This window comes from Cottoperca gobio, chromosome 4 (genome assembly GCF_900634415.1).
Source record: "Cottoperca gobio chromosome 4, fCotGob3.1, whole genome shotgun sequence".
Classification (NCBI taxonomy): domain Eukaryota; kingdom Metazoa; phylum Chordata; class Actinopteri; order Perciformes; family Bovichtidae; genus Cottoperca; species Cottoperca gobio.
This window is the reverse complement of record NC_041358.1, coordinates 25,942,854-25,966,806: the sequence shown is the minus strand read 5'-3', so window position 1 is coordinate 25,966,806 and position 23,953 is coordinate 25,942,854. Positions and strand designations below refer to the sequence as shown.

The window sequence follows — 23,953 nt, the reverse complement described above, 5'->3', positions numbered from 1 at the left end:
ACATTTTACACGTTATAAGAGCCTCTTTCTGGGCACATTTTACACGTTATAAGAGCCTCTTTCTGGGCACATTTTACCCGTTATAAGAGCCTCTTTCTGGGCACATTTTACCCATTATAAGAACCTCTTTCTGGGCACATTTTACACGTTATACGAGCCTCTTCCTGGGCACATTTTACCCGTTATAAGAGCCTCTTCCTGGGCCCATTTTCCCCAGTTGGTAATCCAGTTTAATGTAGAAGTAAAAAGAAACTTGGATTGTGGTTCAAATGTTTCATAAAGACACAACTTATTTGCTACAACTGGATGGACGGATTGTGAAATGTCTTCAAACGTCATTAACAAGTTGTTACATAATAGTGCAAAGACTGTGAGAATCCAGCTGGGGGCCTTTGTTGCATGTATTGCACTAAACTCTTCATCTTTGTCGACTTTACACCATCGATAAAAAGCAAAAATGCATGAATAAACTTCCATGCTGCAAACTATTTTCATACAGCATAGTTATATTGTCATAGTGAACTGTTTTTGTAGTTAGTTTACAACAAAATCAACACACTTCACCGCTTTGTGCTAACAGGAAATCACATAAGACATGTGCAAACACACGTCGGTCAAACCTTGAAGATTCTGCTAATTAAACTGTATAAACACATTTTTTTCCAAAGATGTAATACTTCTTGTTTGTTTCTGAGGTATTTCTGGAGCTGTTTTACCAGCATCCATCCGCCATTACTTTTAATGTCCTGCAGCTGTCAGCAGCTCCTCCATTCCCTTTGTGCTTTGCATTGTTAGGCAATGGAGATCAAGCATTTCTTAAGAAAGCATGTTGGCTTTTTCAAAGTAAAAATTCTTAAACTTTCTTAGAATGAGGATGGATTTAAGACTTTCTTCTACTGAGAGGTGTTGACCTCTCAAAGCTCGCTCAGACCTGATCACATCTAATTTCACACACATGTTTTCATTAAGTAACAAAGAAAATATGTTCAAGTCTCCAGATTGTGTGAACTGTGTCCATCGGATCATTTAGAAACTCCTCTGAGCGGATGTGAGTAAATGCTTCCCAACTCTCACACCACAGTTCAAGATTTTAAATGTCGATCAGAAGTGTTTTGATCTAACGGGCTGAAATCCTGCAGAAAGCCGGCTGACTGACTCAGTTCTGTTACATTCATCCGACTGAATCAGTGGATACGGTCACATACTTTACCGTAAGAGTAAGCAAGTTCAGGTCTCAGTGGAAGAAGAAACAGAAAACATAAAGAGCTGTCCTTGTTTTTCACACCATGAAGCATTAACAAAGCAATAATCAGTTGGCAGAGTGCACTGAAGATGTTTCTCTCCTTCTCACCTTTGGGTCAGTCAGTGAACGTTTTTTTTACGGCTCTTTTGAAATGAGATTTAACCTGAAGTTGCTGTGAGAGACGTGTTAGATCATTCGAACATTACACATACAGTATAGAGGGGCTTTTAACATCAGTTACTGATTGCAAACACTACAGAATAAATCTACTGGTCGTGCAAAGATAAATTAAAGGAACAAAGTTAAACAAAGTTTAGTTCCTGCTGACCAAAAGCGACACATTCATCTTACTCTACTGCATGGATTTTGCTAAAAGCATAGACTGTATATAAAGACCACTGTACAAAAGTGAAGCCAAAATTCTGGGCGCCGCCATCTTTAGTTTTTTAATTAAGGGAGCTGGAGCCGCGATATTGAGGTCCCGCCCGAGCTAATCAACTTGTTAGCATTAGCCACCTAGCTGCTACGTTAGCATCATGGTAGCTGCTTGGCTGAAAAGACTAATATCAGCCTAATATCTCAATAAATATGTTTATAATCGAATTGATATATGTTCTATAACACAGACTTAGTTACACAGAAAGTTAAAGTTACATTTCTTCCTTCGTAAAAGTTTCCAAGCCTCTGGCGGCGCGACGACTTCACTCAGAGCAGCTGTCAATCATTACGTCTCACCCTTTTTATAGCCTCATAGAAAATAATTAAAGCCAAACTTATCAGTGAAATGAACACCTGTATATTCATCTGTGTAATAAGAACTGTCTGAAATTACAACAAAAAACATTTTTTGGGGAAAAATGATGTATGACAAGCCTCCAGGAGGCGATCGAGATGTTTTGGCTTCACTTTGGAGAAGCTGTCATGTCGTACATCATACAGGCTGGATATACTGAGACGAACACATGTACTATATAATGTAAGAGACTTCCAAACACCTTTTAGATTTGCATTTTGCTTTAAAACAGCCTGCCGGTCACATTGGACTCTCCTGCAGTACAAAAGGAAATTGTCAACACAAAGCAAAGTGGTTACTCTTGCGCAACCTTCCCAAATGTCTTTCTATGAACCGAACAGATGTGTCACTCATCCCGGGCTCGAGGCTGCTCTTTCCCTGCCAAATGCAATTACAAACAAATGCTGACCTGCATTAAAATCTTGGCTCCCCGTGTTAATCGCAGAGGGTTAGGAAAGGTAAAGACAAAGAAAGAATATTGTTTGTGTGAACGTGAAAGAAAAGCAGAAGAGAATAACAAAGTGTTTGTGGTTGAAAGCTTATTTCACTCATCACTTTTTCATTTTAAATCAGACGGTGGTTTGTTTATGAACTGTTTAAAACATCAGATTTTAAAAAGTGATACTCCCCTTTTAAATAAAACCTTTTCTATGAGTTAAAATCAGTGATTTAATTTGATTTCAGGCTTTAAATCTTTAGCTAAAGGCAAGTTTCTATGCTTAATGAACCTGAGAGATATGTGCTTTGAAACATGAGCTGCAGACGGATACTGTTGGTGGTTTTAACTTTCATTTCACTGTAACAAGAAGAATTATTCAGTGCATCAGTTTAAAGATGCGGTCAGGATTATGAACGATAACAGTGATATTGAGCAAGAACCGCCTTCCTGAATAAACAACAAGTCGAGACTCTTCCTTGGCGCTCATGGGGGCCGATCATCTGCTGCTGCCCACACAATGTGCGCACAACCCTGTGTGAAGAAGCTGCAGGCAAAACACTTTATTGCAAAATATGACACTTTTTTATAATGCCAATGACTTATCAGAAGTAGAGCTGTGCTCACACAGGCAGACTTGGCACTAAATTACGAGGTGGCGGTGAATGGCGAAGAGTGACGCTTGGCTCCGAGGCTGTCGCACCCTCGAGGGGAATTCACAAGTGAAAGTTGAAGTTAGAATTAAAAGGACCATTAAGTGGAGAAAGAACTGAGTTAGCCCCCACAGACTGGAATACGATGAGGTGTCACAGGTTCCCACAGCTCAGTGTTTCAACAAAACACACAAATGCATCATATTTCATTTTCAGCTCTTTTTTACGGAAAGTGCTTGAGATGGCTCCAATATGGGTTCCTGCAAACTGGCTCAAGGGTCAAAGTTGTTTCTAAGGAAGCAAGAAATCATTCAAGATCCCAGTGGACATCTTTGTGAATGATTGAACGCTTGGCGGGAGTCTTGCATGCAGCAGAAAAAGAGAATAATATTATGGTGCATGGACGGACAGAGCAGGAGATTTGAGAGGAAACTGTTTAAGATCATTTTAAAATACCTTTATTATGATTAATGAATTTGGCCGTACTCATTGCTGTAATACAGAGTAGCATGAAGTTCAGGCCGGTATCCAAGAAGCATTTGGGAAAGTATTGCCTTAAAGCATAAGCAAACATCAGTGCACTGCAGACTCTTTGTGACAATCACAAGATGCTCATAACATTTACAAACATGGACATTAAATGAAGGCATTTCCGGTTTTTGTTCAAACACACAACACACTGTGTCTATTGTTCTTCATTTTGTTCCACGTCTAAAGTCATTTGCCCCCACATCCACATCCTCTGGTTTCTGTTACACAAGCATGTTCTGAGTGTCCATGTTATCAGGATTACCTGCAGCCCTGGATTAGTCCAGTGGATTTATGCACTGAGTAAGAGGGATTGGAAGATGCTGATAGCCATACAGTGATTGATGAATGTTGTGCGTCATTAAGATGTTATTGGTGATGTAATCAGAACACAAAGCCATAACTGATTACGAAGAAGAGGTGCCCTACTCCGTAAACTCTCATCGACTTACAGAGTGGGACAGAAGAACCCTCCGACTCCGACCTCAACCTCCGTTTGTCTACATTTCAGTCCGGCATCCAACACAACTGGAACATAACGCCTCGCCGATTAAGAGAGCCTGAAGTGACGTTACAGTACAACGCAGACAGCCGAGGGATCGTGTTTGTCCACAGGAGCTACGGCCCACCGATTCGGTCTCCCGTACTCATCGGGGTGAAGCGCTGAATAACCCACCGCCTCCACCGACCTCCTCTTCTGGACCTGATGGAGAAGGATCCGGTAGGTCCCCGTCAGCGGGCTCCTACAGTCTGCGCAGGGATTGTTTTGGAAGTGGACTGTCACAAGACCCAGATCTGACAGCAGCCTCTTCACCTCCTGCTCCTCCACACACAGAGCCAGGCTGGCCTGGGCGAAGTGTGCCGGGGACAGGGGCAACGAGACGTACGGAGGAGGGAAATCCATCCCCTTCAGCCATGCACTGTTTAAAATCTGCGCGAGAGACAAGCGATCAATAGGCACAGGCCGCAGCATGCCATGAATGACCAGCTGGCACGGATCGGGCACATGAGCAGGGATAGTGTAGACCCCCTGGAGGATGCAGCGCTTCAGCTTCCCCAGTTTGTCCCCATAGAAAGGCATAGTGGCCGTCACCATGAAGTACAAGAGGATACCCAAAGCCCAGATGTCTGAATAGCATCCAACGTAACCTTTATCCTTAAACAGTTCAGGAGCAGCGTACGGTGGAGAGCCACAGAAGTTGGTGAAGAGCTCATTAGGGCCTGCTCTCCGTGCCGAAGCCGAAGTCTCCCACCTTGATGCAGCAGCTGGTGGTGTAGAAGATGTTCTCCGCCTTAAGGTCTCTGTGGACGATGTTGTTGTCATGCTGAAAATCACAGAAGAAATCTCAGTCTGGGTTCTGTTGTGATATTTTAAATGTACTTTTAGGGAAAGAAAGTAAAAATCTATCTATTGTTGTTATTATTGTGGAAAATAACAAGTACATTTACTCCAGCTGTGCACAAGTTTCTCCTACTTTCTACTTCAGGATACATTTCTGAGGGAAATTTACTTTTTAGCTCTATAATATTTATCAGTAGTTTTGTCTTATGATCAGAGACAAAACACTGTGGTGTCCTTGGGTTTAAGGAAACATGTGTTGCCACCTTCCCTCATGTCCTGTCCCCTCTCTACCAGTCACTGTGTAAATATCTAAAAAATGCAGTTTTGCACGAAAATAATGAAATAATATGGTTAAAACATTTACAGATTGAGCCTTTAATCCACTTTCAAACCTCACAAATCTTTGGTTATGAGTTACAGACGGAGCTCAGCGCTGAGGGGTCGCTGGTGATGACGGAGACTCACCATGTGTTGAATAGCAGAGACGACTTGTGCAAAGACCAGCTTGGTCTCCAGGTCGTTAAGCTTCCCCCTGGTGGTGATCCTGGAGAACAGGTCTCCACTGCTGCCGTACTCCATCACCAGATACAGCTTCCTGCTGGTCTCCATCACCTCGTACAGGCGCACGATGTTGGGGTGGCACAGCTTTCTCCATGCAGCTGATCTCTGAGAGGGTCATCGGCAGGCTCCTCTTATCCATACGCAGCTTGTCCATGATTTTGATCGCGACTCTCTCTGAGACAGAAGAGGAGGGATTAGATGATCAGGGATGGATTTAGAAAGGGTCTGACAACGTGACAAGTCAAAACAAGAACATACGGACTTAAGACAGATTTAAACACGAGATTGTTACCTGACCACGAGGAGAAGGCTGAAGGAATGTATTTCTGGCTTCTTAATTGAATTACAAGATCGTTGCAGCATTATTTTAAGTTATGACACAAATGTGTTTAAGAGTCATGAAGCCCTCAGCCTGCTCAGCCTGCTCAACCTGCTCAACCTGCACCAACATAAACAAGGGTCATTTTCATAAAGGGATTTGAACAGATAATAAATGCACTGCAGGGGTCGGGGAAGATCTGGTGAGATCTGAAAGGCTTATTGAAGGGATCAGTGCACATGAGCATTATTCATACACCTGTGTGCAGAACAGAAGAAGGCTGAAGAAGGACAAGAGGACATGCTTCTTATTTAATATGCATTTAATCAGGATTATTCAATTATGGAGATTAAGATCTCTTTTCCAAATGTGTATACTATTAGACGACCAGTCTCTCCTATAGGTAACTCTTTTAAGACGACAATTGTTTAGTAAGAAAGAAGCAAAACCAGGTAAATTATATATGTTTTCATGCATTTCTGCAACAACACTTCACAACTGTTGTCAGTCTTTGGGAGGTTATAACTCTTTACGTCTCTGCAGCTTTGTGCTCTTTAAACAATGTCGTTTGTCCCGGTTGAGGTGAGGATTCAATTTGATGCCATAAGGAAACTGCTTGTTATGTTTTTAAAGGAGAAAACAACGTGCAAATTATGTAAAACCACATAAATAACTTAAGATTTCTGACCTTTCGTCAAGGCATGGATGCCCAACCTGACCGTGGAGAAGTTTCCCTGCCCGATCTCTCCACGCAGCTCGTAGAAGCCAACTCTTCGACCGAGCATCAGCTCGTTGACGATCCTCTCGTTGTGGGCCATGTCGTAGACGACCCTCTCAAACGGCGACTGCATCATCCTCTCCGCTTCGGTCAACTGTGGGACGGCACATCGGGCAGCAGACGCCGGGGGCTTCTTGGCTGTCTTTTCCACCACTGGAGCCTCACCTTTGGAATTCTTGCTCACTTTCTGCTTGGGCCATAGACGGGCTTTGATGGCTAGGAAAGAAATTTAAGAAACAAGAAAGAATTTGAAAGCAGAGATTTGGGTTTCTTTGCAGGATCAACACATCGCTAAAGACTGCGATGTGGCACTCTGAACTGAACTTTAAAATGTACGATTCTTTTATTTTATTTGATGCTTTTTTATTTTGTTTCCAATAAAATAATTTCCTTTTATTTGTTTTAATTCAACAAGTGATCTGTTGTACTTTAGCAGAATGCAGAAAGGCAGAATTTAATTGTATTTATTAATTGCAAGTAATATCGTCATTGTGATATTCAACAACGTTACCTGCCTGTAAAAACAAGTCTGCACCTTTGTGTGGAAGGAGCATGTGGAGCCTGTGCAACATTACAATGTTAAACAGCAGTGATAATAGGACACATGTACTTGTTATTTAGGGACAAGGCACAGCTGATGTTACGTTTGCTGGAGGACAGCCAGGTACTCTCTTAAGTTATTTTTGTACTAGACAAATAAAGTCTTAGAGAGGACAATGTGTGACTGTTCCATGTATAGATCATTGGTAATGAGATTGGCCTCCGTGTCAACTTGTGCCGTAAAACGTCTGCCCTCTTTCTCAACCGTCCTAACCTGCTTTAATCTGAGTTTGTGCTTAGTTCACAAATTGCTGCTGTCTGTTACGAGACGGCGGCAAATAATAACCGATTATGTAAAAGTTCATTTGCAAACACTGTCGTTATATCCTTTTGTTTCTGGTGTACAGTGTGTGAATGAACTGACATTACATTGATTCTCAGGATGCAAGGTGAGCATTTAGGGTTATTATTCTTAATGATGGACAAAAGCAGGATGTGTCGACCTTTCCTGTTTCTTTCTGTTCTGGCAACACAAGTTCTTATTCGTTGCACACAGTTCTCAAGACTCAGCACATTTATTTTGCAATCTGGCCAAAGTATTCATGTGTTTCCAAACAGGACAGTATTTTATGTAAAGCTTATATCCTGTTTCTTTAGTTTTTCACAGGAAACTGTTGATTAAGGTTTCAGCATTACACAAAGTAACGAGCAGCAGGGTCAGATGTCAGGAGCTCTGTGTGGGCGTCTTCTGCACTGCTGCACTTAGTATTGTATTTATTCCATTGTATTCTGTACGTTGCACTTGCTGTATGCATTTTAACATAAAAGCACTTTGAATTTGCTATATATATATATATATATATATATATATATATATATATATATATATATATATATATATATATGCTATATAAAATGAAAACTACACAACCAGTTTGCAGTTCAAATAGGCTAGAAATAATAAAGCTATTAAGTAATATACTTAGTATACTAATAAGTGGTATGTATTGGCTTTAGTGATTGTTAATAAAACTTTTACTAATAAAACTAATAAATAATAAAATTAATCTATTTAGTAAGAATGTAGTATATTATTGGTAAACCATATATTAATGCTAATATGGGTTTTCACTTTATAATAAGCCACATCTTCAATTATATAAATAATATATATTTATAAATATAAATGTTAGTAAGTCATTATTAATAGAGGGTTTACAATAATACACCTTACTGATGAATTAAAGACACAGCACGGGTCAGGCTGGAAGACAAACACAAGCAAAGTGTTTATTTATGACTTAGTAACCCTAAAGTTTGTATTTTAATGTTTAATAACTGATCTATAAAGCATGGGTAATTATTAATAAAAACCCTGTAATGTCTTTTTAGAAAGTGGTACCCACATTTCAAACAAAACAATACTTTCTGAAAGCCTTTCTACAAATCTGCAGAGACAGAAATATTAGTAAAGTATATAAAGCAGGTAAATTTACCTGGAAGATGCGGGTCCTTCATGTCTGTCTCTCCGACTCATCTGACTGACTGAACATGTGAATGGAGCCTCGTGGGACTAAGTCGCTCCTCACAATCCTATTAACACAGCGTATTAGTGGACTGCTCATTGGGTTCCATGACAAAGACAAAAATTATGGAATGCTGCATAGACACTTTTAAATAATACATTTTAAAAATTAAATAATTAACGTATGTAGGCTGTCAGATCATTTTGCATTTTTAACCAATTAATTAATTAATTAGTTAAGATTTAATAATACACCAAGCTTTTTCATACCTTTCATAAATGTGGCATGAACTCAAAACACAGTTATATAACATTCATGTATGTTGCATGTGAATAAATTATTGAAACACAATATAAGCAGTTAGTATAAGGGGAATTGAAAATACTCAATAATCTTATAGGTTTTGCAAATACTTCAGTTCTTTGCCGTTTCTTTATTTAGCTTATCTATAAAATATATATAATATAATTTAAATATATATAATAACATTATTATGCTATACTACACTTACTGTAATACACTATACTGTTTTTATACTGTTATATTTTATACATTCCATCCCGTTATATTGCTGTATTACATATTATATTATATTATATTACTACCTTCAACCTGATCTCATAACCCATACCATCATAATTTATCATATTTATCACATTCTGCATGATATTCTATATTATATTTATATTACATCTCTATATTAAGACAGACAAACACTAAGTGCCATTGTTAATATTTATTTTTTATATTTAAGCTATCTATTATTATTTATTATTTTACTTTCTCTGTTTCTCTGTACTGGCACTACCTCCTTGCTGCTGTAACTACTGAAGGTTCACCTTAAAATATATATATATACACCTTGGAATATATTGAACAAAAGCTCAAGCTGGTGAACATAGTGGAGCATTTAGCATTAGCCTCAGGATCAAAATAGAGCTAAACGTTTGTTAACATTGGCCTTACATTCTCTGGCTGACCAGAAAAACTCCAAATGAAATGTAATGTGATGTAGATGAGCTTTTCATATGAACTTTATTAGTTGATAACAGGTGTTGTGTTTACAGCTTGTTTCCACTGCCCCCACGTGGACAAAACGGTTAAACAAAGTGAGTAAAGTTGGGATTTATCCCCGTCATTTTCTTACCGGTTGAAGTAAAAGGATAACATTCCTCATCCACATTATAGCTTTCAAAATAAATTTAAAAATCACTACAATCAACCATGAAGACCTTGAAGTCTCCTCGTTATCAGTATCGTCCAGTGCAACTTGTTTTGATTGACGTTTATTTCTAGCCAATATCCAGAGCCTGGTTCGCATTTCAGCCAATCACCGACGAAGATTAGTTGGCGGGAGAGGAAAAGGCGGGGCTTAAGTGTGCCTGGCTGACGAATCAGCGCAGGCCCCTCACCCAAAGGCCGGAAGCACATGCTAGCGCGCTGCTGTTTATGTTGTTGTCATCTGTGACATGTTGCTAGAAAAAGGTAGTGATTTGTGTGTGTTATTTTGAAGGATAACGATCGTGTGAAAAGAAGGAGAATGGCAGCAACAGTGGCTACACCTGTCACCCCCACGGAGCACGAGCCGGACCGGTGTGGGAGTGAGGAGGAGAGCCGCGGGGCCGAGGTGGAGGAGGAGAGCACCCAGCAGCAGCCGACAGGCCCCGTGGCCGCCGTGACCCACGGCCGGTTATCCAAACTCCCGCTGGCCCGCATTAAGGCGCTCATAAAGACCGACCCAGACGTGTCACTCGCCAGCCAGGAGTCTGTGTTCATCATCGCTAAAGCCACGGTAAAAAACAAAACACGAGGGACGTCCTGCAATCTGCTACTTTAGGGCCTCTCAATATACACACACACACACACACACACACACACACACACACACACACACACACACACACACACACATCTCAATGCACTTTCATCAGGAGAGTTGTCCTGCAAGTATATAATTCTATGTGTCAGTGAATATAATATAATGGTATAAATTGTCAGCTTGCAACAATAAATTAAATAAAAGTTCTATGCAAAAATGCACTAAGAAAATAATGGAACAGAAGCTAACACAAGAAATCAGAAATCATTTACTAAAATGTAATATTTAAGGAAATGTATCTGCTTTATGCAAGCGGTGTGTGGGAGTTTATAACTTTCTAAATGTCTAACTAAAAGGTTTAAGAACAAACAGGTGAAAAAGCATTTCTTACACTTGACAAACGATTAACTAAAGTCAGGAATTTGTCTTGGGTTCAGGCCAATTTTGATATTAATGGAAACTATCAGTTATTCCTCTTAGGTTCTGAATTTGTTTTAGTTTCAAATGAGTATTAATGCATTTCTTTCTTCCAGGAGTTGTTTGTTGAGATGATTGCCAGAGATTCCCTGGTGTACACCCAGCAAGGGAAGAGGAAAACTTTGCAAAGAAAAGACTTGGGTAAGCGCTTTAAATTAATTCTGAATGTGGAGGGTTTGCACATACATACAGTCGTTAAACTCTAAAATGATTTTACAATGTTTTTGTTCTGCTGATAGACCCAGACCAGATTGTGAACATCTAAATATTAAACAGTTTTGACTTATACCTCCCACTTCCCTTCTATTTTCAGACAATGCAATAGAGGCCATAGATGAATTTGCATTTCTTGAAGGTAAGCCTTGCCAGGACTGTACCAGGTATCTCCCACATGTGTGCATGCAGAGGTGTGCACATACAGTATAATATAGATTTTATTGACCACATTTATTTATTGGATTTCTTTTGTACCAGTACAGTTTGTTCTAATTCTTCTTTTATTGTCTGTGTAGGCACACTAGATTAGACGCCGCTTCAAAAGACGAGAACATTGAATATCTGCAACCATCCAGGAAGCTTTCCGTCACAGGGACACAGTTCGTCGGCACTTTTCTAAGTCAAACTCAAATTGGATATTTATAAATGCTTTTCTACAATGTGCCATTAGGAGTTTTTTATACTTAACTTTGAAGACATCACATCATGTGTACATTTTTTGTAAATATTTGTGAAATACTACTGTACAATGGAATAAATGTAAGTTTTAAACAGCCGATCTTCATCAGTTTGTCACATTTGCAAGATAATTATTCTCATTCTGTCTGTGATCAGTGTTACAAGTGTTAGTTCGTAAGGGTTTGATATTTTCCACATTGGCAAAAGCAGATAAATAAATCAACTTTACTTTATCAACTTTACTTTATCAGTCCGACGCTGGACTGGGATGATGATTCATCCTCGTGGAATCTTACTGCCCTTTACTCGTTTTTTCAAACATTGCATGAACTTGCTTGTGAATGTATCTGTCATTTTGCAGCATGTAGCAGCACTTTCCTCCAGGACTCCCTGTCCTTTTCTATTGAACATTTTGTTAAATGCCTCAGCTCACCCGCACCCTCAGAATAAATAATCTTGAGTTTTATGGAAGAGGGAGCCAAATCCTTTTTTTTTTTAATCAGATTATCAAAAGCACATAGAGTGAATCAATCTTCCTCAGGAAAGACGCTGAGATGTTTCTAGATAAGCTGCAAGCTACGTTCATGTTCAGCTGGGAAACCACATTGTTCTGCATTGTACAGTCTCTCGTCTTCCTGTGTAGCTCAGGTGCATCATTGTTAATATTCCGAACCAAAGTGTCAACAACTCTGTCTAAGGTGCTGATCCTGTGACCTCCAGGAATGCAGGAGCTTTCCAGGCTACTGCCGTTATATATAAATGAGGGGTTCCAGCTACTTAGAATAGCGAAATGTAAAATTAAACTGACCGGATTTGCTGCGTTAAACCGATTCTATTGTAGGAAACTTAGCTGTAAATTCTGCTTTTTTTGTTGGGTATATTTCATAATTTCAGGCCACCACTCTCGTACTGATTCAGATTTGCTGCCTGACATCAAAGACAACAATTGTATTATTTAACAGTAGAATTACCCACCCTGTACATATCGGGGTCACAATTCTTTCACAACCAAATTTAAGGGATTCTTATTAAATAGTTTCCTGTTATGCAATATGTAGTTATGTGATTAAAAGAACATATATATAATATAATATATATATATATATATATATATATATATATATATAAATATAATTAATATATATATATAATATATTATATTTTTATATATATACATATTAGGTATATTATTATAAATATATATAAAAAATATATATATAAAAAAATATATATATATATTAATTATATATATTAATCATATATATAGTATTTTTTATATATATATATATATATATATATATATATATATATATATATTATATTCTTTTAATCACATAACTACATATTGCATAATAGGAAACTATTTAATAAGAATCCCTTAAATTTGATTGTGAAAGAATTGTGACCCCGATATGTACAGGGTGGGTAATTCTACTGTTAAATAATACAATTGTTGGACAAGCTATGTAATGGCAACACATCTTTGACGTTTCTGTAAATCTATTTATTTTTGGTTATTGGCCAACATATATTCTGATACTGATGAATCTGTGATAAAATGACATTTGTCGGTATCCATTTCTGAGCACAGAAAACTTGGCGACAGATTAAAGTTAAATTTCTTCCTCAACACGGTGACTGTTGAATGAGTTTGCATTGGGAATGCATCTGAATCTCTCCAGACCTGAGATGTGTGTTGTTCTTGCTGCAAGCATTTGTTAAACACATCCACAGTGTTCTGTTTCACACTCTCGGCACAGTCAAGACCCCTTGAGTTTTTGGAGCAGGGATTTTCAAAATAAATGCCTGAGTGTGTTTAAGCTGATTGTCTGGGTTTAGTGTTTCGGGGAGTAATGAAACAGAGCTGTGAGAAGCACAGATGTTTGGTTCCAGAGGTGCACCAGTCAACTCCCTGCAGAGGAATGCCTGACTGGCACGGGGGAACGTGGAGTGCTCTTTTCTAATAAAATATAAATCACATCTCGAAGGATTGGACATCATTTTATTTCCACAGTCAATAAAGACATTCCATTAAGGAAATCTCATGTGAAAAGAAAATGTACAGCCTGCCCCTGCGCAGAGCAGGACATGAACAATCTGGGACTGGCTGTTCTTACGGTCTTTATAATGGCATGCTTAGAGAATTATCTTGTGGCTTTGTTTGGTCACTCATCTCAAATAAACTAGTAAAAGGAATTATAATTATAATCAAATCACAGGTACAGATTAGAGTAAAATGATTTAAACTTTAGATAAAGTACCAGGTCTTTCCACAAATTGTGAATATTCTTGCTTTTCCGTTTGAGTTCCTTGAATTTGAAAGTTTAACATCTTTGGAAAATGCACTTTAGTTTCTGGCTGAGAGTTAGAGGAGAAGATCAATAGCAATCGCATGTGTATGCTAACAATGAAGCTAAAGCCAAAGGATGATTAGCTTAGCATAAAGACTGGAAACAGGTTGATAAAGCTAGCTTGGCTCTGTCGAATGGTTAAACAAGACTAAGAGTTGCAATGCTAACAACTCAGCATGCTAACATAATGTATAGCATGTTCACCATCTTAGTTTAGCATGTTAGCATGAGCTAATTAGCATTAAATACAAGGTAGGCTGGTGGGATGTCATTAGTTTTGCAAGTATTTGGTCAGAAAACAAAGCACTGGACAATTTAAAATGTTGACCTGATGATGGCGCTGGAAGGAAAGGTTTAGGGATCACCAAATTAATCACAATTCATCCTGACGGAGAGTTACTGTATAGAATTGTAAGACAATCCAGCCAATAGTGAGACATTTCACTTAAAACTACAAATGTTAACATCATGGTGGCGCGACAGGAAAAGTCAGGGATTGTGTGGGCCCAAGAACATCATATAAACATCACATCATCTTAATGTCCTTAGTGCAGAAAATAATAGATATTAATGTGGTTCATCGTTCTGCATTCCTCACAGCTCGTCTGTTTCCTACATCTCCCTGTTTGCCTTGTTCCAAGGATCAGTCGAAGTATTGCCCCCCACATTTTATTCCTCGGAAATCCCATTCAGGTACGGTAAGATCTCTTAGGCTATTCAACGCAGTGAACCGAGTCCTCCAACATCTGCAGGAGGCCAGACTTCCTACACATATTACCCCATCAGCCCTTTTCGCTGCTATTGCTTGTATTTCCTACATGCTTGTGAGTCTGCACACCTTGACAGGAGATATTTTAATTGCTGCAAAGATATTCAGAAAATGTATCTGGCTCACAAGCGGACCTGTAGTCATGTGTATGGTATGTTTTTGCAGCTGACATTCCAACCTGATTTCTTGGGTCAATTTCTTGAACAGTTAACCCCACTTCCTATACACACACTCACACACACACACTAACCTCACCCCTCAGTGCACAGACTGCATATTTTCACATCCAGGGTTCGGATGTGAATGCCCATAAGCGACATATTGTTGCCTTATTGTCTGAATATTTCTTAGTTCTTCAGCCAAGTGTTTCAGGAGCCAAAGGATCATTTGTTCAACGTTACGATCTGTTTTAACCACAGGAACTTAGCCAGGCCCATATTGATCTACCCTTACAAAAAGTCCCACATTAGTGTCTAAAACAATATTTCCTTTCATGAGAGGTGACTCATGGTTCCAGTATTGCCCTGCCAATGTACTTATTTGATTTTTTCCCAGAGTACAGTATGTCCAAAGCATTTAGGCTAATGAATTGTGATGTATTGTTTTGTTTAATTTAAGTATTTCTAACATTAAGAACACTTTATATTTGCCTCGGTTTCCCCTCATGCAAGACTATTTCATGGAACCACCCCAAGAGTTGAAGTTAGATAGTTTTGTAAATCATAAAAACAATGTTTGTTGCATTCCTGTTTCATTTTTGTTTGGTGATGCTTCTCCTTGCAGATAACTGGCCAACATAAATAACCTGGCTCCATGTCATGAGCTTCCTCGCATATCTGTAACGGAAATGATAGCAGAACCGTTTTCAGCTATCTCAACCATCTACAATAAATGTCAGACTTTGGTTTCAATCCAACAGCAATACTTTGAGGAAAGATACAAGATTCTCCAACAGTAGATCAGAATGAAACAGGTTACATGTTTGCTGACATTCAAGGATGCAACAAAATCTCCAATGTTTGCTTATTAGTTGTCATTCTGCAAAAGACTTAACCAAAGAGGAAATAATGTTTTGAATCTGGATTAAACTAGATCCAAAAAGCACAACACAGAAGGAATCAATCTTGCAGGAAAGCTCAGCTTTTTGTAAGTTCAAGGCAGGCAAGGGTAAAAACCAGGAGAACAGACAAACAAATCCAGCGAGGGGTTAGGGGTTGTACCAAAATCAGGTTCAAGAGGTTCAGAAAAACAGTTCAAACAAGCAAACCAAGAAACAAAACCTTCAGAAAGCTACGCAGTAAAACAGTCTGGCAGAGGAACAATGGATCGGCGCTGGTATATATAAATATTTATATCGAGGGACAGATTAGGGAATGAGGTGCAGGTGGGGAGGTGGGCGGAGAAGCTCAGGTGGGGGGAATGAGATGATTACAGGGCAGGAGGAAGTGGCAGGATCTGAGATGTTGGGGGAATTTGTGATCTGGCATGAAAACAGAACAGATGAAGAAGTAAAGCTAACAGGGGTCCTGACAATCAAACTGGTGTTGAACAAAACGGTAATGTGTTTGATTTTCAACCGGCTTTGTATCGTTGCAATGTGTGTGGTGTGTTCAAATGCACGATGTTCAGCCAACGCTCGTAGCAAACCGCAGTGTTCCCGCTTCATGTCGGTACGCTTTGTTTCACACTGGTGGTCAGCAAAAACAAGATTTTCAACTATAGTGTTAAGTTGCTATTCAATGTCATTTTGAACGGGTCAGTTCAGCCAAATCACAATTGTGATTTTGTTCTAGATAAGACACACTGTTCCCACTTACGCCTTTCATTTAGAATAGTAAAAGTAATAATAATAAACTGCTGAGTTGTGTGTAGTATCAGTACACAGGACATTGTTTCTCAACATTGCTGATGAGTTGGTTTTCATTCCATTCACCTGTTTTATTCGAGGAGCATTTACGTGTGAGCTCTTTAAATCTACGGGATATAATTAAAAGTATATTATAAGTAGTGCGTTATGAACACACTAATGTATTGAGAGAGGACTCCTACTAACGGCAGGCTTGATCAATGTTGATGTGAGCTTTTGCACCCAAATGACGCGTATACTCTACTATGTCATGTCAGGTGTATTGCTCAGGAGCGAGCGCAGTTTTGAGTTTGAAGTTGTTTGGATGAACGGTTCTCCAGAAGCTGCAGCTGTACTGGAGGCCAAGCGTTCTGCCGGATTGGCAAGTTTTTACAAAACATAGGTTTGGGGGATTTGGGTGGCGCGACCGTTTAAGGACATGAACATAAGCAAAAGGCTAGTAAACAAAGACATTCAAGTATTTCCTGGCCTTATGTCTATGTTTTATCATATAATGCATATCACACCTGAGTAGACACAATCACAATTATAGTTTTTAATTAGCCACATTAAACACTTTGCAATTTAACGTGTCAACAATGCGATGTAGCAGCATTTGTATATCTGACATGTCTAATCAGGTCTTTGATCGATCATTTTATACACTGTTATTGTTGGCAACATAGTCTGACTGGCATCTGTGTTTGTTATTTCTCTCTACGACAAGGCTGGTTCAAAGGAATATCTTCAAACAGATTCAGGCCTACATCAATTTCTCTGGTTTCCCTCGGTATAATCAGGTCCTGATGCTGTTTTCTGTTCAAGCCTCTCTGTAATGGATGTTGAAGTTGACTCTCAGATAGACCCTTCAGCTTATTCTTGTGGTGTTCAGTTATGGTAACAATGTTATTATGATTTATGGTCGGACAGGGAGAGGCTGCAAATACATATCTAGGACATATTTTTCAAACATCTGAATCACTAAATTGGTCAAATATATTACAATTACTTTGTGACATTTGTGCATTGGCCTGAGCCAAGCCATAAAAAACAAATTAAATAAAAAAAAAAACTGGAGTCTGGAGGCTGGAGTCAAATAATGCCCTGGCCTCGGTTGCACATTGGCTGACAGACTTCCAAGTTAGTTCTGTAAATTAGAGAGACGATTAGAAGGACCAAACAAAGGAATTCAAGATTTATGAAAAATAATTTGTACCATTTTTTGCAAGCTACATTGCAAGTTTAAAATTTAATATACAGCGGTGTGTCATCAGCGTAGAAAGAAAACATCATTTTGACGATAATCTGAACTAGTGGGAGCATAAAAATGGAACACAGCAGGAGGCCGAGGACCGCACCTTGTGGAACGCCACTTCCAAATGCACAAATGGCATTACCCATAACAAGCAAGCAAACGTTTTTCATACAATATAGGACTTTTTTGGAGATAACAGAGGCAGAGGACACCATTTTAAAAAGGGTTAAAAAAGGTTTTGAAAAAAAAAACCAAGCACAATTAAGTGTATAACCCACAAAATACAAGGTTTAAAATCAGGACAGAGCAAAAGAAAACAAATGGGTCTAAAGAAACTTTTAAGATGTGCACTGATTTGGCCACTGAAGAGTCAATAACAACAAAAGCACAATTATAGTTAGAGTTCAGTTTTAATGGTACAAGAATGATTCATGTTTTCTTTCAGGGTAAAGTTAATGAAATTCAGTTTATCGCAGTTTTGTAGGTGTGTTTGGCATTTTGTCTGGAATCCCACAGAGAACATAACTCTGCTGCAAGACTGATCCAGATGCTGATCCAGACACGCCTCCTGTTCGGTCTAAGAGTTTACACAACTACATTATGGAGCTACGAACCAGGGTTAATAGGAGGTTATTTGGAAATTAATTCTTATATATTTAAATACCACATCAGATCGTGTAATCTAAAAGCCACAGGGTGAATCCTTGTATATTGTCCTGGTGGAGAAAATGCAAGACAAGAGAAGAGGAAGGATGAAGGAGGAATTTAAAGGAGACAAATGAAGCTTGCCATTCTGAGCGAAGAAACAGGAAAGGAGAAATGAGTGAGAGGTGAGATGAGTGTGAAAGAAAAAGAGAATGAGGGAGGGAATTGAGCTGAGCGTGAGAATGACTGAAAATGGATAAACAGGGTGGGAGGGGAAGACGGTATGACAGAAAAAGAGAGGTGGTGGAAGTGAGTGAGTGAGAGATGGGCAGGGAGGTATAAAGAGAGGGAGGGAGTAATATAAGAGACGCAGCCATAGAGAGAGAGGTGACAGAGTAGATTATCCTCTCCTCCTCTCTGCCAGCCTCATCATGTTCATGCTGCAGATGTTGACTGTTATCTCTCTGACTGTTATTCTCTTGGCATCTGTGGAAGGTAGGACACAACCATACTTACTGTGTGTGTGTGCGTGCATGTGTGTGTGTGTGTGTGTGTGTGTGTTGCATGCACCCTGCAGGTGGACAGTGTAGCAAAGAGAGCGATGGCGAAGACAGAAAAGGAGAGAAGAGGAAAAGAGGGATAGCAGCAGCAGCAGGAGCAGCAGGGAGGGAGGCATGGATGTAAACAGAGGGGCAGAACGCAGGAGGACGAGCATCTTAAATCAAACAACACTCAACACAGGAAGAAATAAACTGTCTCAGTCTGCGTGATGGTGTCGCGTCATGTGTTTTTTAAATGTTGTGAAAGCGCATGGAAGTGTAGTGATGTTCCCGAGGATGGATTTGAAATCATCTGTGCCTTAGCAAAGCAGCACTGTTCTAATGTACAGCTCTTATTGCTCCTGCTGCTTCCATCACACTTTCATTTGTTTACACATTTGCTTTGGATAAAATAAAATAAAAAGGCATCATGGCACACCCTCCACACAAACACACACTCCCCCTCTCTTTCTCTCACTTTCTCTGTCGCTCATTTCACTGCCATGGTAGTATGTTTGCAGCACAATGGGATGCCATTGTAATTCCTCTGACATTCTTGTGTGTGTATGTGTGTGTCCACATGTGAGTGTGTGTATATGGGACTCGAGGGCATGTGCACATTCTGCACAACAGATAACATTTCGCTGTATACGAAAGCTGTTTCACTCTTTGCTACTATCAGAATACACAGTTGTTCAAAAATCATGATTCTGTGCAGTAAATATGAATGTAAAATTATTCCGTATGTAATGTTATTTGTGATAATGTGCAATAATGCATACTGTTTAAAACTTTCGTGGCTGTCATGATGTTGCTTCAATGTCCTGTCCTCACTTGAGAAACATTTTTGACTTTGAGATAAACCTGGTAAAGTAAAGATAAAATAAACCAGAAGGTGTTAAATAGAAGGCAGTAAGCCAACATTAATAATTGAGCTGACACCCAGGAACTTTAGTATAATACTGTCATTTGCTTTTGTTTGACGCCCTTCCCTAATCTTTTCTCCCCCCCCCTCAGGTAAAGGCGTGCAGATGCAAAGGGATGTCCAATGCTGCATGTTGTACTCCCAGGGCAAGGTGCGTACCAAAGATGTGTTGCGGTTTGAGGTGCAGACGGAGGGGCCCGACTGCAGTATACAAGCCATCATGCAAGTATTTCAACTATCCACTCCTGGAGCTAAAGAGCACACAGCAATCTGCAGGCATGGAAAATATGCCTCTCGTTAGAGGAGGGTAGAGCCGGGCTGAGAGGCATTGTCATCGTTCCAGGTCATGTTGTTATGGCAGGGCTCTGAGCTGTATTTGCCAGGGAAGTAAGAAAGGAAATATGTGGGAATAACAAGCCATCTGAAAATACCTTCCGAGCCAGCTGAGCCCTGCCACAGCCATTCAGTCCGAACAGCAGGGTTTAGTTAAGTAAACCATTCTGCATTGTGATACCTATTGTTTCCAGCAGGTCAGAGAAACCTGATGTAGCTGGGGAATGAAGAGCTGGCTTTTTCATGTGGTCCAGTTAACAAAAACATACAATTCTTACACAGTGGATACAATAGTTCCTTTTGGTCTTCTCCATTTCAGTGGTCCAACCTCTTTTCTTCAACTTTGCTCACTTTTGTTCACAGTTTGACTTCTTTCTATTACAGAAAAAAACAACATTATTTGACTCCATTTCCAGGCACCTTACAGACAACTCTCAGAGGCTTTGCTACACCTGGCAGACATCTTTGTAGTTCTCATTATTGCTGAATCATTGCTTGTTTTTTTTGCCAATCTTGTTAAAGTTTGGCATTTCTGCAAAACCTTGTACTGCCATCCTGTGTTGTATAATAAGCATTGTGCTCTTTTCATAGTCTTTACACAAAGAAGGCGGTGAAGTGTGCAGACCCCAGAGACCGGAAGGTGAAGAGGTTGTTGAGAAAGCTCCTGCAGAGGCAGAGAACCAAGGCCCACCGAACCATGTGGCTCCTTCCTCATGACAACCTGCCCGTCATGTCAGAGGTGAAGGCTACTTTACGGATACATAACCTCCAGCAATACAACATATGTGTTATGTAATAACATAAATACAATTTAATCAAATTAATTCAGCCAATCTAAGCCATCTATGAGGGTTGATATTCAAGGACTCATGGATCATTTATGGTTGCACAACGAAATGCAACTGTAACTTAGTTCATCATGCTACACACGGAAATCATGACAAAGCAGAACAAAAAAAACAGTTGTGCATTCCTGAAGTGCATTTTTTGAATTCGCAACAGGAGGAATGACATCAAAACAATTGTGAATCATCCGGGCAAATAATACGGCCGGCATCTTAAACAGAACTTCGATATCAGAGAAACATTATCCATCAACTTTGACGTTTGAGCACCAAACATGATATTGGGGGAGATTTGAATGTTTTTTCTATGTTAGTTGAGACATTTATAGATTTCCTCTTGTGACCATCAGGACAAGAAAGATAACTGGGTGGCTCTCAATGTGGAGTGATGGAGCGCCGTCAAATATGGAGGAAAACTCATAGTCATAAGTAAGTTTGTTTCTGTGCAGGGCACATAATGTGTAAAAAATACCTCTTAAAACTGTCATCCCATTCTTTTTCAACCCATTGTTTTTCACCCCGTTCTTTTTCATCCCAATCTTTTTCATCCCATTCTTTTTCATCCCATTCTTTTCATCCCATTCTTTTCATCCCAATCATTTGCATCCCAATCTTTTTCATCTTGTTCTTTTTCATCCCAATCTTTTTCATCCCATTCTTTTTCATCCCAATCATTTTCATCCCAATCTTTTCATCTCGTTCTTTTTCATCCCAATCTTTTTCATCCCAATCTTTTTCATCTCATTCTTTTTCATCCCAATCATTTGCATCCCAATCTTTTTCATCCCATTCTTTTTCATCCCAATCATTTGCATCCCATTCTTTTTCATCCCATTCTTTTTCATCCCATTCTTTTTCATCCCGTTCTTTTCATCCCATTCTTTTTCATCCCATTCTTTTTCATCTCGTTCTTTTCATCCCAATCTTTTTCATCCCATTCTTTTTCATCCCAATCGTTTGCATCCCAATCTTTATCATCCCATTCTTTTTCATCCCAATCGTTTGCATCCCAATCTTTTTCATCTCATTCTTTTTCATCCCAATCTTTTTCATCCCATTCTTTTTCATCCCATTCTTTTTCATCCCAATCATTTGCATCCCAATCTTTTTCATCCCATTATTTTTCATCCCAATCATTTGCATCCCATTCTTTTTCATCTCATTCTTTTTCATCCCAATCTTTTTCATCCCATTCTTTTCATCCCATTCTTTTCATCTCGTTCTTTTTCATCCCATTCTTTTTCATCCCATTCTTTTTCCTTACTTTTCTACAGGCCAAGTAAACTTTCAGCGGCTCGTCCATCTTTACACGGCGCAGCTCGCTGACTCTCCAGTCGTCTCGTGTCTCTCTCTATCTACACTATCTGTCTCCCTGGGACCAGACCTGGGCAGCAATACATATTTAAGTGGCTTTATATTTAAACATGAACTGTGCTTGAAGTATTATCAAACACGTGGTTGGAACAGTTTCTACAGAGGAGTATTTACTTGTAAGATAAGTTGAATTGATTTTGTTTTTAAATGGCTCATACTGTTATTTGCCAGAGTCTGCCTGGAAGCGTCTCCCTCTGCAACACTACTACTCGTGGCTGATGTCAGTGGAAAAAAGGTGTAATTAAGAATACGATAAAAGAGCAGTGATATTTATAGAATATTGTAAATCAGCAAGATACTCTATGCTTATTTGTGACTTGTATACCTTCAGTAATGTGTTTATAACACTGCACACAGTATAGTAGACAGGGTTTCATGTTCAGAATATCAGGGAACATTTCTCTCAAGTTGTTTTGCACTTTGTTTGGTTCAATCCAGGTCATAGTTGTCTTAAAGTATTTGACTGTTAAACAGGTGAAATCAAAGTGGGATCAGAGAGATCTCACCTGGATACAACTCATATCCAGGTGAACACATAAAGAGCAAATGTTCCTGGTATTTTGTCCACTCTGTAAATTGACTGTTTGTAAACTTAGCATAAAACCCGAGTCTATCTTTAAATGTCTACGCAGTTACAGTTTACATTTGTCTTTTCCACCAATAGTTCGTCACTAAACTATGCCAAAGTATTCATGTTTCAATTCACCACATGGCAAGGCTGTTAAAACTTAGAGGGCTCAATTTTGTGTGAAACACACAAGTATTGTATTGTAGAAGAATGCACTGTATGTTAAAACACATTATCTCAAGTGAACTATTTTATAAATTAATCTGAAATATCGACTGGAGTTGTTTTTTTCTGGTTATCTTGTGTGTGTCTTATTTACTACAAAGTACACTTTTATTTAGCCATGCAGAAGTACCCAAATGCTGATAGTTGATGCAGATAGGGACTGTTCATTGATTTAAAGCAACACAATGTAATTAGCTAATGTTAACATGCTAACATGCTAAACTGGAACAGTGAGTATGGTAAACATTGTAAACTGTTTTTACATGTATAATAGGCTTATACTGTATAGGCCTATATGTTATGTTAGCATTGTCACTGTGAGAATTTTAGCATGCTAATCTTAGCATTTTAGCATGCTAACCTTAGCATTTAGCTCAAAGCACCGCAGTGCAGAGCTGCTATTATGGCTTTAGACTCTTATTACCAACTGCTGTTAGGATCCAACAAGTTAGAAAAGGGAGCTTTAAACCTTGTTTACGTAAAGTAAATACATTAATATTATATTGTAGCCTAAATGTGAACGAAGAAGACAAAAAGCTGTAATTGGACATGTGAGATAGTGAGATTTAGGTCAGTTGTGAAATAACG

The 23,953-nt window shown here is 39.1% G+C and overlaps 3 protein-coding genes across 3 annotated transcripts; 2 read left to right on the top strand and 1 right to left on the bottom strand.

Moving 5' to 3' along the window:
• Positions 1-3,576: 3,576 nt before the first annotated feature.
• Positions 3,577-9,983, bottom strand: LOC115007174 (serine/threonine-protein kinase NIM1). The gene is given in 7 exon segments (XM_075074118.1): positions 3,577-4,872; positions 4,874-4,978; positions 5,461-5,643; positions 5,645-5,730; positions 6,564-6,869; positions 8,690-8,786; positions 9,867-9,983. Coding segments are annotated over 6 exon segments (1,350 nt in total). The 5' UTR covers positions 8,712-8,786; positions 9,867-9,983; the 3' UTR covers positions 3,577-4,224.
• Positions 9,984-10,124: 141 nt separating this feature from the next.
• On the top strand, positions 10,125-11,790 carry pole4 (polymerase (DNA-directed), epsilon 4, accessory subunit). Its single transcript, XM_029429966.1, has 4 exons — positions 10,125-10,511; positions 11,072-11,156; positions 11,329-11,370; positions 11,528-11,790. The coding sequence occupies exons 1-4, from the start codon at positions 10,260-10,262 to the stop codon at positions 11,539-11,541; spliced, it is 393 nt and encodes a 130-aa protein (XP_029285826.1). The 5' UTR covers positions 10,125-10,259; the 3' UTR covers positions 11,542-11,790.
• Positions 11,791-18,898: 7,108 nt separating this feature from the next.
• Positions 18,899-23,415, top strand: ccl44 (chemokine (C-C motif) ligand 44). Its single transcript, XM_029428945.1, has 5 exons — positions 18,899-19,051; positions 20,113-20,242; positions 20,945-21,092; positions 21,549-21,627; positions 22,473-23,415. The coding sequence occupies exons 1-4, from the start codon at positions 18,988-18,990 to the stop codon at positions 21,585-21,587; spliced, it is 381 nt and encodes a 126-aa protein (XP_029284805.1). The 5' UTR covers positions 18,899-18,987; the 3' UTR covers positions 21,588-21,627; positions 22,473-23,415.
• The last annotated feature ends 538 nt before the right edge of the window (positions 23,416-23,953 follow it).